The sequence below is a fragment of the Pomacea canaliculata genome, linkage group LG1, assembly GCF_003073045.1.
Source record: "Pomacea canaliculata isolate SZHN2017 linkage group LG1, ASM307304v1, whole genome shotgun sequence".
NCBI lineage: Eukaryota > Metazoa > Mollusca > Gastropoda > Architaenioglossa > Ampullariidae > Pomacea > Pomacea canaliculata.
In genome coordinates, this window is record NC_037590.1 from 14,844,139 (window position 1) to 14,857,642 (window position 13,504).

Genomic DNA, 13,504 nt, shown 5'->3' on the forward strand with positions numbered 1-13,504 from the left:
ATCACAACAAGCTTCATCATACCAGCTACCACCTTTGGTCAGTTAAGAAAGCTATTGAAAGATTTTGGAACTTCCAGAAATGTCGGCAGCAGTGAGAATGTCTAGCTGCAACACGCACACCACGACAATCAAAGCCCTGCTTTCTCATCCGCGGAATATCCGCCTGACTGTCACGTGACTGAACAGAAAGACGATGACTACAAACATCTTAATTGACGAGTGTCAGATTTCCAGGACAGGCACCGCCTTCTTGGACATCCAAGCATCGCTAACGCGGTCGATATCACCACCAAGTGTGGCCAACATTTTCTTACCGGGTCGACAGATGACTCTCACAGCGGGACCGATGTCGTCGTCAGACGCGATAACGACAACAGCAAGTTTATCGGGGACACCATGGGTGCAATCTCGTGCGGTGCTGCAGCACGACTGCGTCATTCCTGGCGAGAAATCTGACCGCGAGGACGATGCATCTCCAACTGCGTTGTCTCTCGGAAAGTGTCGGTGAGTGTTGCCAGGGAGAGTGCTGCCTGCTACAGCAGAGCATTCAATCAGTTATTGGAAAACGTTTGTGAAAGCAACTCAGTCAAGCACAAACAGAGAAGATCTGTTGAGTGAGGACTGCACCAAGAGAGAATTTGGCAGCCATCCTAACAACCTTCGCCCTACCGTCTGGACCACGTGAAGACATTAAATGAAATAATTTCTCCACTCGTCCTCATGACAACACTTCGTTTTGCAAACTTCTTAAGAAGGATCTTCCTAAAGGACTTAAATACTCGAAAAGCGAAGGGATCGAATCGAAATGCGCATGACAGGTCCTTGTGCCCGTCCAGATACACTTTCCAGAAAATCTTGCAATGACTCTTAGTCCTCGACAGTTTGAGAACATTTCGGCTGGATAAGTACAATATTAGGTTTAACAAAGATTTAAGGGTGAAAGAAACGATGGTTTGCATGAAAATATTCTGGATTCTGGCTTGGAGTGCTCTTCTTCTCATGGCAATCAACGGACATCCTCAGTGCCTAGACTTCCGCCCGCCCTTCGAGAACGAAGAGTCGCTGTCCTTCTGCGGCAACTACACAGACTTCGGGTGCTGTACGGCAAGCGACGACGCCAGCCTGCGGCAGGAGTATCTGGTGGCGCAGCAGCGGACAACGTCCAGCAACGAGTGGACGCGATGCCAGAGCTACGTCCAGGAACTGTTGTGTCAGCAGTGCTCACCTTACGCCGCGCACATCTTCGACGCCGAACGCACGATGCGCGCGAGGACATTCCCCGGCCTTTGTACGAGCTACTGCCTCGATTTCTTCCACGCCTGTAGCAGCCTCATCCCTGTCATCGACCCCAGCTTGGCCGGAAGTCGCCTTTTGCTTCACGGGGAGACGTTCTGCCTGCACGTCGGTCTGACGGATGTGGACTACTGCTACCCAGACCTGCTGCAGAGCCCGCAGCTCAACACAGAGCTGCAGCAGAGGCGGGACCAGGAAACCAGCGAAGGATGCCTGTGCCTGGAGCCCGTAGGGAATAAGCTGGCGGCCCCTTTGCTGGCAAAACACGCGGGGGACGGCTCGGGCCGCCTCTTCGTGGGCGAGCAGCCGGGAGTCGTGCGCATTCTTTTCCCGAAAGAGAAGGCGATGCTTCCGGTTCCGTTTCTGAACATCACGGCCCGCGTCGAGACGTCCAACTGGTATGGGGACGAGAGGGGCTTCCTCGGCCTAGCCTTCCATCGAGGGTTTGCAGAGAACGGACGGTTTTTCGTGTACTACTCGACTCCCCTGCAGGACGACGATGGCCTTACCGAACTGGAGGAAGCGATGGGAATGGACAGTCTTGACCACAAGATCCGTATCAGCGAGATGCGGGTGTCGCAGGACAACCCCAACGTGGCGGATGTAAACTACGAGAAGATCCTTTTGGAGATCAATCAGCCTTACGCCAACCACAATGGGGGCGAGGTAAGTCATTTGTCATCATACCTGCAGGCACAGAACAGCAGCTGCTCCAGAAAATATAAAACCAGCATGAATCAGCTTAAAAAGCTTTTCTCTGAGCTGCCCCAACCCCTACAAAAAGGCGAAGTGAGAAACATACCTGCTGACAAAACAGCAGCGGTTCGAGAAGATATAAAACTAGCATCAAGGGTGTTTCTGCCAAGTAAAATTAAAAAAAAAAGGTTTCCTGCTACAGTTCTTCCCCTACCAAACTCCACCCGACATAGTATGCATTATGAAGCATCTTGCATAGTGCTGACAGAGCTCTTAAGCTACTGGAAAGGAGCAGCAAAGTGTGTCGATGATGTCACAGAGATAGAAAAAAAAATGTACCTCGCTTTTTCAAAGTTAGTATTTTCCTTCGCATATCTCTGTGTGCATGTGTCTTTTTTGTCCGCAGCTGTTGGTCCTGGAAGATGGCTACCTTTACATATTCGTGGGTGATGGAGGAGCCAGTGGAGACCCTCACAACGTATCTCAAAACAGGTGATAGTTCAGGAAATAAATTTACAGCACATCACAAGGTGTCTTATTAACCCAACACTTACTGTTAATGTGGGATTATGTTTAGCAAATTAGCATATTTAGCAAATTACACCAAAGGATAGTTACATGTTTCTAAATTTTGTCTGGTTCAGAAAGCCCTTTAAAGTAATTAGTTGTGACTCGGAAGAATAACTCAATGTGAAATGCCACTTGTTAATTGAGATACAATCTTTAAACTCAGGTCTTAAACGTATTTCGAAGAATACCCTAACCCTAACCCTTTTCTTTAAACTAGTTTGCGGTGCGATGTGTTCGAGACCTCCACTACCCTTTTCTCAGGGACAGCTTTTTACTGAGGGTGGCGCCCATCTTCTACCCCTATCTACAACTTCCCTTTCCCCTGTAGATAGCGAGATTTTAAATATGACAGACTCTTTATTGGCGCATGCGTATCTGAAACCGTGTGGTCAACGTTCGCGCCTCCTCACACAAAAGAGTGCCAAGGTGTGAAAAGCTGCTCTTCACCGTTTGGGATTTCTCTCCCTCGTCTAAAGAAATCGACAAATCAGCACCAGTCCACAAATTTTTCTTCACAAAACAGCATTAGCCATTGAGAAAGTAGGTAACCTATTACAAAGACCCTAATGAGATTAAAGTCAGCTTGTATTAAATGAAGCCAGGCTGCCATGCGAAGTCAGACCCTACTTCCCATCCTGTTATCCATGTCTCTTCTCTCTCCTCCTTCCTCATTTCCTCCTGTGCAGATTGGAGTTTTATTTCCCCTGATTGCGCGACATCCTATTTTCAGACAAATTGATTTGAGTGGTTTTGTAACCATTGATCGTATCCTTGCATTACTGCTGATGGGAGAAGCAGATTACATCTTTCTGCTTTATGGTGATGAAACTCACTACCTGACGCATGCACCCTAAGATCTCTTTTAACACTGGAAACTTTTAATGTCATGACTTTGGCACTGTGACACGGAGGAGAGATGCCAGCTTAGCATTAAAGTAAATCAGGATATACAAACCATATTAAAGAATGGACGTTTATGTTTGGATCGAACCCAGCAATATCCTATGACCAGGAGGAACCAACTTGTGTAATATCATTTTATACTCTAAGTGAATGAAGATTATTTAATCTCTTAAGAATTCAGGAATATAAACACATACTTAATCCGCTATAAAGAGAGAGAGTTGAAAAAAAGAGATGTGCATGTGAGAACGTGTGTGCGCTCGCACACACATGTGTGTGTGTGTGAAAGAAAGAAAGAGACAATGAGAAAAAGAGAAAAGAGAAAGAAAGAGAGAAAAAATAGAAAGCAGAGCAAGGAGGTATGAAGCAGCAGAACCCGTTGGCGAGAGTTGGAGTCGAGTATAATCTCTCAACGCTTCTTTTGTCACGGCACCCAGCGCGTGCCGGCTCTGGGCTTCTTGATTCGCTGGCCTCAGCAGCAGCAGCAGCCTCAGTCTTGTGGCAGTTGAGGCCGTCTTGTGATGCATAAACATTTAATGACTGCGGCGAGTGCGCCAGAGTGATGGGCAGTAATTGTCTTTAAAGCTCACACGTCACTACGGCTGGGTGCCCCACACAACGCTGCTGGCGCCCTCTGGCTTTGATGGACTGACCATTATTTACTTCCTAGGAATCATTCCCTGAGAATATTGCTGTAAGCTTTTTTGATCTTCCGTGGGCTTAAAACCTTTTTTTCCATTTATATCCAGTCACTATCCATGCCAGTTTTATTTTCTGCTTTATTTAATGTTACAAGATGATGGCTGGGGGAAGAGGTCTGTAGGAAAACCTAATTTGCATCATGGACTGGAACAATAGAACACTGTTCATACCATCCGAAGACTAAGGAGGAAAAAGAAAACGCCCATTTCTGTGCCCCTATGTCCTAGAAGCACGAAGATACATCTGAGACACTTACTCTGGTTCCATTCAGAATACAGGAGTTCCCTGAACCACAGACCGGACACCAAGCAGGTGATCTTCAGCTGTTGATATCCGATCTCCACATGTTTGAGCCAAGAAGTCCTCAGGGGCCGGAGTTATGAAGTGAGGTAAAGTCGTTGCCCCAGGAGAGAAGACGAAATCCAGGGCAAGAGCCTTGGTCCATAACTACATTTTACCAGTTCCTATTCGTTCTCTCGAGCACGCGGGAGCCAGAACTATATCCTCTAGCTACAAAGATAAAGAGCTGATTCTTGAGAAATCCTCTTACATGTTGAGGATGAAGAATGATCCTTTCTCAGCCTTATCTGTTCTGGTTATCGAGTTTCACAATGTCCTGTTAGATGAGGTGAGCGTATCTGTGCATTTAGTAAACATTAGCAATCTTAGTTGTAGTTTGTAGTTTGTTGTCTGCAAATCAAAGTCCAAGTAACACGTAGTAGGTATCTACCGTTTTATTCAGGCATTGAACCTCTTAAAATCTTACAAGAAAAATTTTATTTGGAGGATAAGGTCTGCTTTGTTTAGTGCCAACATATTCCTTTTTCTTGGCTGATTTTCTCGTTAGAAGACTCCATAAATAAATCTTTAACTTTTCTCTTTTTTTTTTGCTTTAAAAACAAACCGATTGCACTATTTTTTATGTCATTTAATACTGCGTAACATTAGGCAATCTCTCCTTGGAAAAGTGCTTCGCCTCGATGTTGATTCGCATCCCGATCTCCCCTACTCAATACCACGTGACAACCCTTTCGTGGGCATCAACGGCACCCGTCCAGAGATCTTTGCTTTGGGTGTCAGAAACATATGGCGGTGCGGGGTGGACAGCGGTGACAGAAAGACAGGTAAAGAGTATCTGGCAAGGTTCTCTTTGGACTGATTTTCAGCAAATTTTAAATCAGGATCGTAGTATTCTAGTTGTCTCATTAGGATTTCTTAACACGCAGCTACCTTAAAAAAAAAAAAGCCAGGCGTTCAGTTAGAATCGTGCGACCAACATTCCTTGAACCAAAATCTATTCCATTTCAAGGGATGAACTATTCCATTAAGAGTGTTTTAGTGGAAGGAGGGGTGGCTTCTGTCTGTGCGAGGAGAATGTTAACTCCTTTGAAGACAGCAGTATATTGGAGGACTGAACAGGACATATTTGTCACCGCTCACTCATTCACTCACTCACTCTCTCACTCTTCGGGGAAAGTGTCTCCACCGAAGATAATGGAGTGCAGAGATAGAGAAGTAGAAAGCATGGGGGTTAGTGTTGAAAAGGTAAGGGTGAAAGGGGCTGAATCGTCTAGGTTCAACGATCCCGCAGGCAGTGATTATTTCCCCTCCTGCCCCCCACCCACGCATACTTCCTCCCAGGAACATGCATATAAAAATGCTCTGGGGGTACTGAAATATTAGAAATGACAAGATAACCCAGGGAAACGCCAGATGTTATCGCTAAACACCGAGGTCTGTTACCCAGCCACTTCAATTAGTCGATTGTGACCCACTTTCCTCTTTTCCGACTCACTTCCTAAAGAGTGACATGGCCTCAGTCACTTAAACACTTAAAAGTGCTTAAACCTTTGATCGCTTTCAGGGTGCGTGCACTGCAGGGGAGGGGTAGGGTAGAGGGAGGGGGACTAGATTTACGAGGATGAATTTTCCAGACGATAGATGCCAGGTTTTTGCGGAAAGTCAGGCCTCAGAGCAGAGGCTGGTTATTGTCTGAATACGATCCTGATTGCCAAAGAGCTGACAATGGTCTGACTTTTTCTTAAACTTTGCACTGACCTCTTTCTTTAAAGATGCACAATGACCTCCAAGCCACAGACACCCTCGAAGTCTCCTTCTGGTTCTTTCTCCTCACAACAGGTCAAGGAACAAAACTGAAATTTGTTTTGTAATTGCCTTCCCTTGCTTTTTGTGTGACTGTTTCCTTCCTGTCTATTTTTGTTTCTCTTTCACGCACTTTCTTTATTTTTCTCTGTCACTCTCCTAATGTGACTCACGGGAAGTCTGATTCAATTCAACATGGCTGCTTTTTAAGGGGAGCGCAAGGGACTCGTCCTGTGTGGAGACGTAGGACAGAACGCGTACGAAGAACTGGACATTCTAAGGAAAGGGGCCAACTATGGCTGGCGAAGCAGGGAAGGGCTTGAGTGCTACGACGAAGAGATGTGCGGAAGTATTGGTGAGTAGAACTGAAAAATGTGCAAGAACATTGATGAGAAAAACAATAACAAATGTCATAGAGAAATGTGGTGGGTTAAAGGGCAACAAAAGTAAAAAAAATATTTCTGAGAAGAACCATAACAATTGTCAATATTTTTTTAGCAAAACGGCAACAAATACCAGAGACATTTGGTTAGTAGAACACCAAGAAATGTTAGAGGGAGGAGTAGTGGTGAATAGGAAAGAATAAAACAGGATTTAGAAGAACTCCAACGTATTTGTAAGTAGTAGAACGACAAATGACAGCAAACATTGGTGACTACAAGAACCTAAGACACTTGAAAATATTTGTGAGCAGGCATAAATGTTTGCAAAGCTGTTGTATAAGATCCACAATCTTGAGCAGAAAAAAGAACAAATAAACCTCTTGCTCGAAACATTCTTTTTATCTTTTCATCACACAGGGGATGAGGAGCTGCCTGTACATACGTATCCCCACTCCACAGGGAAGTCGGTTACAGGAGGACAGTTCTACCGCGGGTGCGAAAGCCCTGCACTAGACGGGTTGTACATCTATGGTGACTATATGAACGGGTGCGTTTGTAGAAAAAAAGTTATGTAGGATTTCAAAAGGTCAGGATGAGAAAGATTTGCAAGAAGAGAGAAATATGGGAGGAGGAAGAGATAAAGTTCTGTCGATTCTTTCGCCTGTCCATCCATCCGCCCATCCATTTACCGGTGAATCGATCGCACGCAAAATGAAGAAAATTGATTTCTCTTGATTACACGCCGCTCCTTGTTTCTTCAATCCTTTTTACCATCCTCTTGACATGCAACAAGGCTTTCGTAAGGAAATGCTGTTCACCGTCTAAAACGTAAAAATTGAAAATCTGTAGTTTTCCAGGAAACATGTATTTGGCAATCACTCACATGTCTCTTTCTTTTGTGTCCCTCATCGAACGGCGTCGTCAACGCACATCTCCGTCTGTCAGCCGTTTGTTCTCTCTCAAGGAGAACGGCACCGGTCAGTGGAGAAACTCGGACTTGTCGCTGTGTGGCACTGACGTCTGCTTCAACGGTCTGACCAACAACTATGACAAGTACATTTTGTCGTTTGGAGAGGACCAGGATGGTACGCTTAGACACTTATACAATTCGTTTCAAAACGATTCCACAAGATTTCACATATGACGGTTATTTGGGATAGGAAGCAGTGGGTGTTTCAAAGAGACAAAAGCAGATATATTTTGAATGCATGAGAGCCGGAGTGGAGGGGTGGGATGCAACGGGAAAGAAGTTAAAGAAAGAAAGAGTCTTCCACCGATCAACATAAGAACAGAAGCCATAAACTTCTCTTACCCACCATTAAAACCTTAACGAAAACGAATGTGGATCAGTTGCATGTAATGTTAGTTTGCATGCACACGTGCATGACTATTGTTTGTAAAATCTTACCTCTTGGAGAGGTTCTGGTCATGTCATATAATGTACATGCACATCTGTTACCTGTATGTGCAGGTGAGATATACATGCTGACAAGCCGCAGCAGCCGACCTCGCAGGAGAGATGGTCAAATATTCAAAATTGTTGACCCGCAGAGGTGTGTCAAAACTTTCTTTTTCACAGTTTTGTTTCATTGCAACTTTTGGTGTTGGAAGAAATACGATAATTTTTGTTATTATTAACCCTGTACTTGGTGTTGCTATAATGTCTGGTATTAGTAGCACCAACACCTACACCACCGCCACTCACAACGACAGTGTAATAAGTCCTCAGTTCCCTCGCATGTAAATTACAAACGCACAACACTTTGTCGTGTCCCCGCAGATGAAGGCGAAGGAAAGTGGATAGGATACTGCTGATCTTTAGTTGTAACTAAGAGGAATTATGGAGATTTGACCTCCAGCTAGTCACAGAGATGGAGAGTGAAGATACTTGATGTCGGACAGCGGTCAGAAATGTGGACGCCCAGAGTAAATACAGTGTTTAGGGAGCTGCACGAAGACGTCAACAACACAACTTGTCCATCGGATGGCAGAAGTGGAAAGTTATACTTTCGTTCTTCACAGATAGTTTTCGACCTGTCTGCTTTTTTTGCGGCTTTACACAGAGATGGTCATCTGATTGCCCATATACAGTGATACCTCGGTTCTCGAACGCCTTGACTTTCGACCAAATCGGTATTCGACCACGAAATTCGAGAAAATTTTGTCTTGGAATCCGAACAAATATTTGGAACTCGAACATCCGAACGTCCGAGATGAGCCGAGTTGAGCCGAATGGCGTTCATTCGGCCCAGCGCGCCTTGCTTGCGTCATCAGTGTGAGTGCAGAGGAGAAAAAAACAGCAAACAATTGACAAATTCTTCCGTAAAGAAATCAGACAAGCAACTGCAGAACAAGATTATGATTCTCCTCAGCAAAAGATACAGAGAACAGAAACACCCGAAGAGCAGTTCCCCTCTGTTTTTATTGAAGAGGACTCCCCTTCAAAACAATAACCATCCCTCTTCCCTCTTCCCTCCTCCCTCCACATTCATTCCCTCCTGCCATAAAGTTTGGTACAGGTACAGTAAATGAAACACAATTTACTGTACTGTACTGTACTGTACTGTACAGTACATTTTATTTATTTTTTTTGTTGTTTTTGTTTTAATAAATACACTTTTATTTCTTATTTCTTGTTGAGACTCATGTTTTTCTACATATTATATACAAATTAGGCCAGTAAATAGGCATTTTCTGGGGCTTGGAACGAAATAATCCAGTTTCCATTATTTCCTATGGGTTTCATTGCTTCGGTTCTCGAACAATTTGGTTCTCGACCGTCCTCCCGGAACGAATTATGTTCGAGAACCGAGGTATCACTGTATATGTATATAAAACTGCTCACACGCACACACACACACACACATCCAAGAATATAACAACAATAATAAATAAAAACCAAAACATGTTACAGTTAGAAATCCAGGTTCTCTTTCAATTCTTGCTATCTCCACCACGCCCGCGCCAAGGCTCCCTGATCCAAAATTTACAATGCATTGATTTATGCCTTATCATGACGACAGACGAACGAAAAAATTACTTCATCGCTGACATTTGAAGAGGGATAGTAAAAAGAAAACTGACAACGTCTTGAAAGAAAAAACCAAGGGTCACCCCATTTCATAATTTAAATGTCACATTCAGGAATATAGTATCTCCACTTGACTTGAGAAAGTTCATTAGGTCTTCTTGTAAAGAATACAATTTGGCACCGAAGCTGAAGAAAGCCCCACCGCCTGGATTCGTGGTGAAATCTTCCGAAGAACTTCATCTTGAAAAGCTGCAATTGAATTACTTCCTAACTGCAGCAGCAAAGGCACGTGCTGCAACTGTGGCTTTGTCCGAGCGCACCGCACACGAGTCCCTTCACGGAGATGAGAAGTAGGGCGGATGTGCAGAAAGCATTAAATCACATTTTGTGGGTTTTTCCCTCCTTGAATCACGGGATACATAAAAACATATATTTGATCGGCTTTCCGCTTAGGCGACTAGCGCTTCGCTCAATATCCAGCAATGTCGCATCAGAGCTCTTGTCTGTGGAGGTTCTAATAACCTTTCTCGAAAACATGGCCGAGCTTTCTGGAAGCACGTAATGCGTTGTAATGCGTTGTAATGCACTGTATTACAGCATGAACTGTTATTGTGGGATTTGTCCTGCTAGAACCTATGCAGTCCCTGGTTTTAAGTGACACAAAGAAGCTTATTCAATGTATACTTGGATCTGACCGAACAAAATGGAGGTCAGCAACAGAAGTACCATCGACACTAAATGTCGAAAAATAAACTTTTACCTCAGGCATGGTCATAATGAAATGGTTCTCAGGGCAGCTTTGACTAAATGGATGGTGCCTGCAGGAAAAGACAGACAATCTGCACTCAGGACTTCTAAGAATACCGTTAAGTAGTAGTTGTCCCTTTGAAGTAGAGCAAACGAAGCACGCGCAATACCACGTGTTTAAATTCCGAGCTTGCGTTACACACTGATCCCAGAGTTAAGTTTGCCGGATGTTCTCTCATTGATCCTGCAGGAGGGGAAATCCAACTGAATGTCTGTCAGCAAGAAAAGAAGGTCGGCTTCCTTTGGTGCAGGCACAGGCACAGGCACGGAACAACGGAACTTCAGGTAATTGGGACTCTGCTTGGAGGGTTTTTCCTCCCGATGTTTTATTTTTAAATTTCTACAATAGGAACTAATGGATGAGGAGAAAAACAGGCTCGATGTTATTCTGAAGAAAGCAAGCAAATAAAACATCGCAAGAAATAATTAACATATTTTTTTATCGATTGTCGAAACCTCGCAATAATGTCAGAATATTGAATCTTATGAAAATTTCCTGACAAAATAGTTTAGGCCATCGGAGAGCTTAACGATGTACTTTAGTTTTATGTAAAATTTTCATTTCGAGCAGGAGATAATTTACTGTTGTTGTAAATTTGCTACAACAGCATGAGGAAAATTAAAGTATTTAGAATAGTCAGGAGTGGGAAATCCGTAATCCTTAAGGGAAGACGATTCTTCAATCTTTATCAGAGAAAACAAAGAAACTAAAATGTAAACATACTCTTAGATGCTAGATGAGTTTCGAAATATGTTTATATATTTGTCCTGTGACCATATGAAGTAAAGATGTCAAAGTTAACTTCCTAGTTCCTTCAAACTTTTCTTGATGGCTGGACTCTGAAGTCCTATATAAATGGGACTAAAGTGAAATGTTTTGCACAGGGACCGGCATGATACCGTCCATACGAGGGATCAACATGCGCCGATGCGGAACCACACCATCTCCCTCCTGCCTGCGCAGGCGAGGTAGTCGCAGACGACACAGAAACAGAGGAGCCTCCTGAACTACCTTGTCTAAAAGTCATCATCTGTGTGTGTGTGTGTGATCCTTCTGAGTTTATACTGTTTGGAGAATTTTGTTCTTTCTGTTATAAACTTTCCTTCATACCTCAAGAATGCTTAAAAGTTTTAACATTCTGTCAGTTTGTTCCGGATGTGTCTTACTGCTATATGGTTTTGATATGTGGGCCGCACATTGAAGTTTATATGTAAACCCTATCCTTCCTCGGCTTGGAATGCACAGACCACCGAACGAGTGTGTAAATGACATTATTACTTTTGCGGAGTCCAGATTTGAGCCGTAAATTTGAAATCGTGGATTGTGAAAGAGTAACATATGGATGAATAGATATAATTGAGAGTACAATGCCTTTTCATAGGATGATTGCATCCACATTGCTTCATTATATCTTTGTGATGTACTCTTTTTGTAAAGCGCTTTGAGTTCGCTGCTAAGTCAGGAAATACCCTAAATAACTGCTGTTTGATAACAGTTATGCAATATATATCAAGTATATATTCCCAAGTATATCTAGTGTGCAAAGTTAACAGTTAAACAGAAATAAATTCAGTTACTAGAAAGAACAATAAAGTACTTATTAATTGTGTGAGGGAAGAGAAAACAACAACAAAACAAGAGTCATGAGTAGTGACAAGGGTAAAAATACATGCTTTTGAAAGCTGTTGCTGTTGTTTACCTGTGTTTATTCTGCGTGCGCGTTGTCATCTGTTGCCAGAAGTTTCCAAAGTGAATCTTAGTTTGTCCGTAGTACTTTTTTTAAGCCAGTCCGCTCATGTTGGACAACCATGCCAGCAGGGACTGTTGCTGTGGAGATCAGAGGCTCCTGTTTCCGACAACACACTACAAAGCACTCGTGACTTTAGCTTCTTCCCACCTGCCATCATGAAGACCACGGAAAGCACGAGGTTGGCCGTCCTCGACACTCTTTTGTCTTAGTCCACCAGGTGCGTCGCCTGCAGGATGAACGCTAAGTTGTTGTCGTGCAGAAGGAGTGCGAGAATTCGAGCAGCTTCGTTTCGCCACAAACTACATCACGAGTGAAATATTTAAATATAAGTGCTAAGTCGATAAGGATGAATGTGAGTTAAAACTTCGTAATGGTATCAACCTCTCCTTGTCTTTCCGTAGCTTCCTTACCGGCCAGACAGCTGTAACTGCTGCTGCTGTCAGTCCTGCTTTAAATGCTGCTGTTACAGTCGAGCCCTTCGGAGATGGGAGAGAAATGGTGCCAGCTTCCTAAAAAAATTAATGATAGGTACAAAGGGCGGGGAGCAAGGACTTTTCCACACTGCTTAACATGAAGAGAATTTGTAGAACTTGTTGCAGGAGGCGAAGCAAAAAAAAAAAAAAAAATCTCATGTAAGCAGCTAACTCTAACCTTAAGGACAGGGCATGTTGCTGCAGACCGCTCCATCTTTTCACCAATCAACCTGTCGCCCTTTTTAGTTTCAAACATAAAGTGCTTTTTGAATTTTTCTCATAACCATAAAACGTGCTGCTTTTTTATGACTTTGAGGAAAATATAAAAATTATTTTTAAAACTTTCCTTTGAACTGTAACCCCTTGGTAGTATTTAAAAGGGTAGATTGAGTACTTTTATGCACGGGCCAATTGAGAGAGAGACTAATTAAGTTGTATAGTTATAGTCACATGACGGGAATTAGTTTTTCTCACCCCTACAAATAACGCTTATAAAACATCCCCATTCGACAACAACCTTGAACCTCCCGTCCATCCGTTTGGCCTACGGCCCCCACTCTAAGTCACCTGACTCTTTATATAACCTTTCTAGTTTGGAACCATAAAGTCTCTATGAATGGGCGCACATAAACACACACAGGCACGCGCTTGCACGCGCATAGATTCATTGAGACGACCTTTTGGAACCTTAGACGACCGGCCAGCGAACTTATTTACTAGGGTCACTGGTCAAGGCCAAGGCCACGGGACGATCCAGGAAGTGGGGTGAGAAGCTGTGAGATTTGATGGGTT

General features: G+C 43.6%; 1 protein-coding gene across 1 annotated transcript; it reads left to right on the forward strand.

Annotated features, from left to right (window-relative positions):
• The first annotated feature begins 325 nt into the window (after nucleotides 1–325).
• LOC112574758 (HHIP-like protein 1) lies at nucleotides 326–12,865 on the forward strand. Its single transcript, XM_025256005.1, has 9 exons — nucleotides 326–1,959; nucleotides 2,396–2,481; nucleotides 5,113–5,288; nucleotides 6,479–6,622; nucleotides 7,068–7,197; nucleotides 7,596–7,735; nucleotides 8,122–8,203; nucleotides 10,679–10,773; nucleotides 11,374–12,865. Exons 1-9 carry the CDS (start codon nucleotides 949–951, stop codon nucleotides 11,493–11,495), a joined length of 1,986 nt encoding a protein of 661 aa, XP_025111790.1. The 5' UTR covers nucleotides 326–948; the 3' UTR covers nucleotides 11,496–12,865.
• Nucleotides 12,866–13,504: the final 639 nt, after the last annotated feature.

Coding starts and splice junctions, on each gene's coding strand:
- LOC112574758 (XM_025256005.1), top strand. CDS start 949: ATGGTTTGCATGAAAATATTCTGGATTCTGGCTTGGAGTGCTCTTCTT. Junction 1,960..2,395: donor CCAACCACAATGGGGGCGAG/GTAAGTCATTTG, acceptor TTTTGTCCGCAG/CTGTTGGTCCTGGAAGATGG. Junction 8,204..10,678: donor AAAATTGTTGACCCGCAGAG/GTGTGTCAAAAC, acceptor TTGATCCTGCAG/GAGGGGAAATCCAACTGAAT.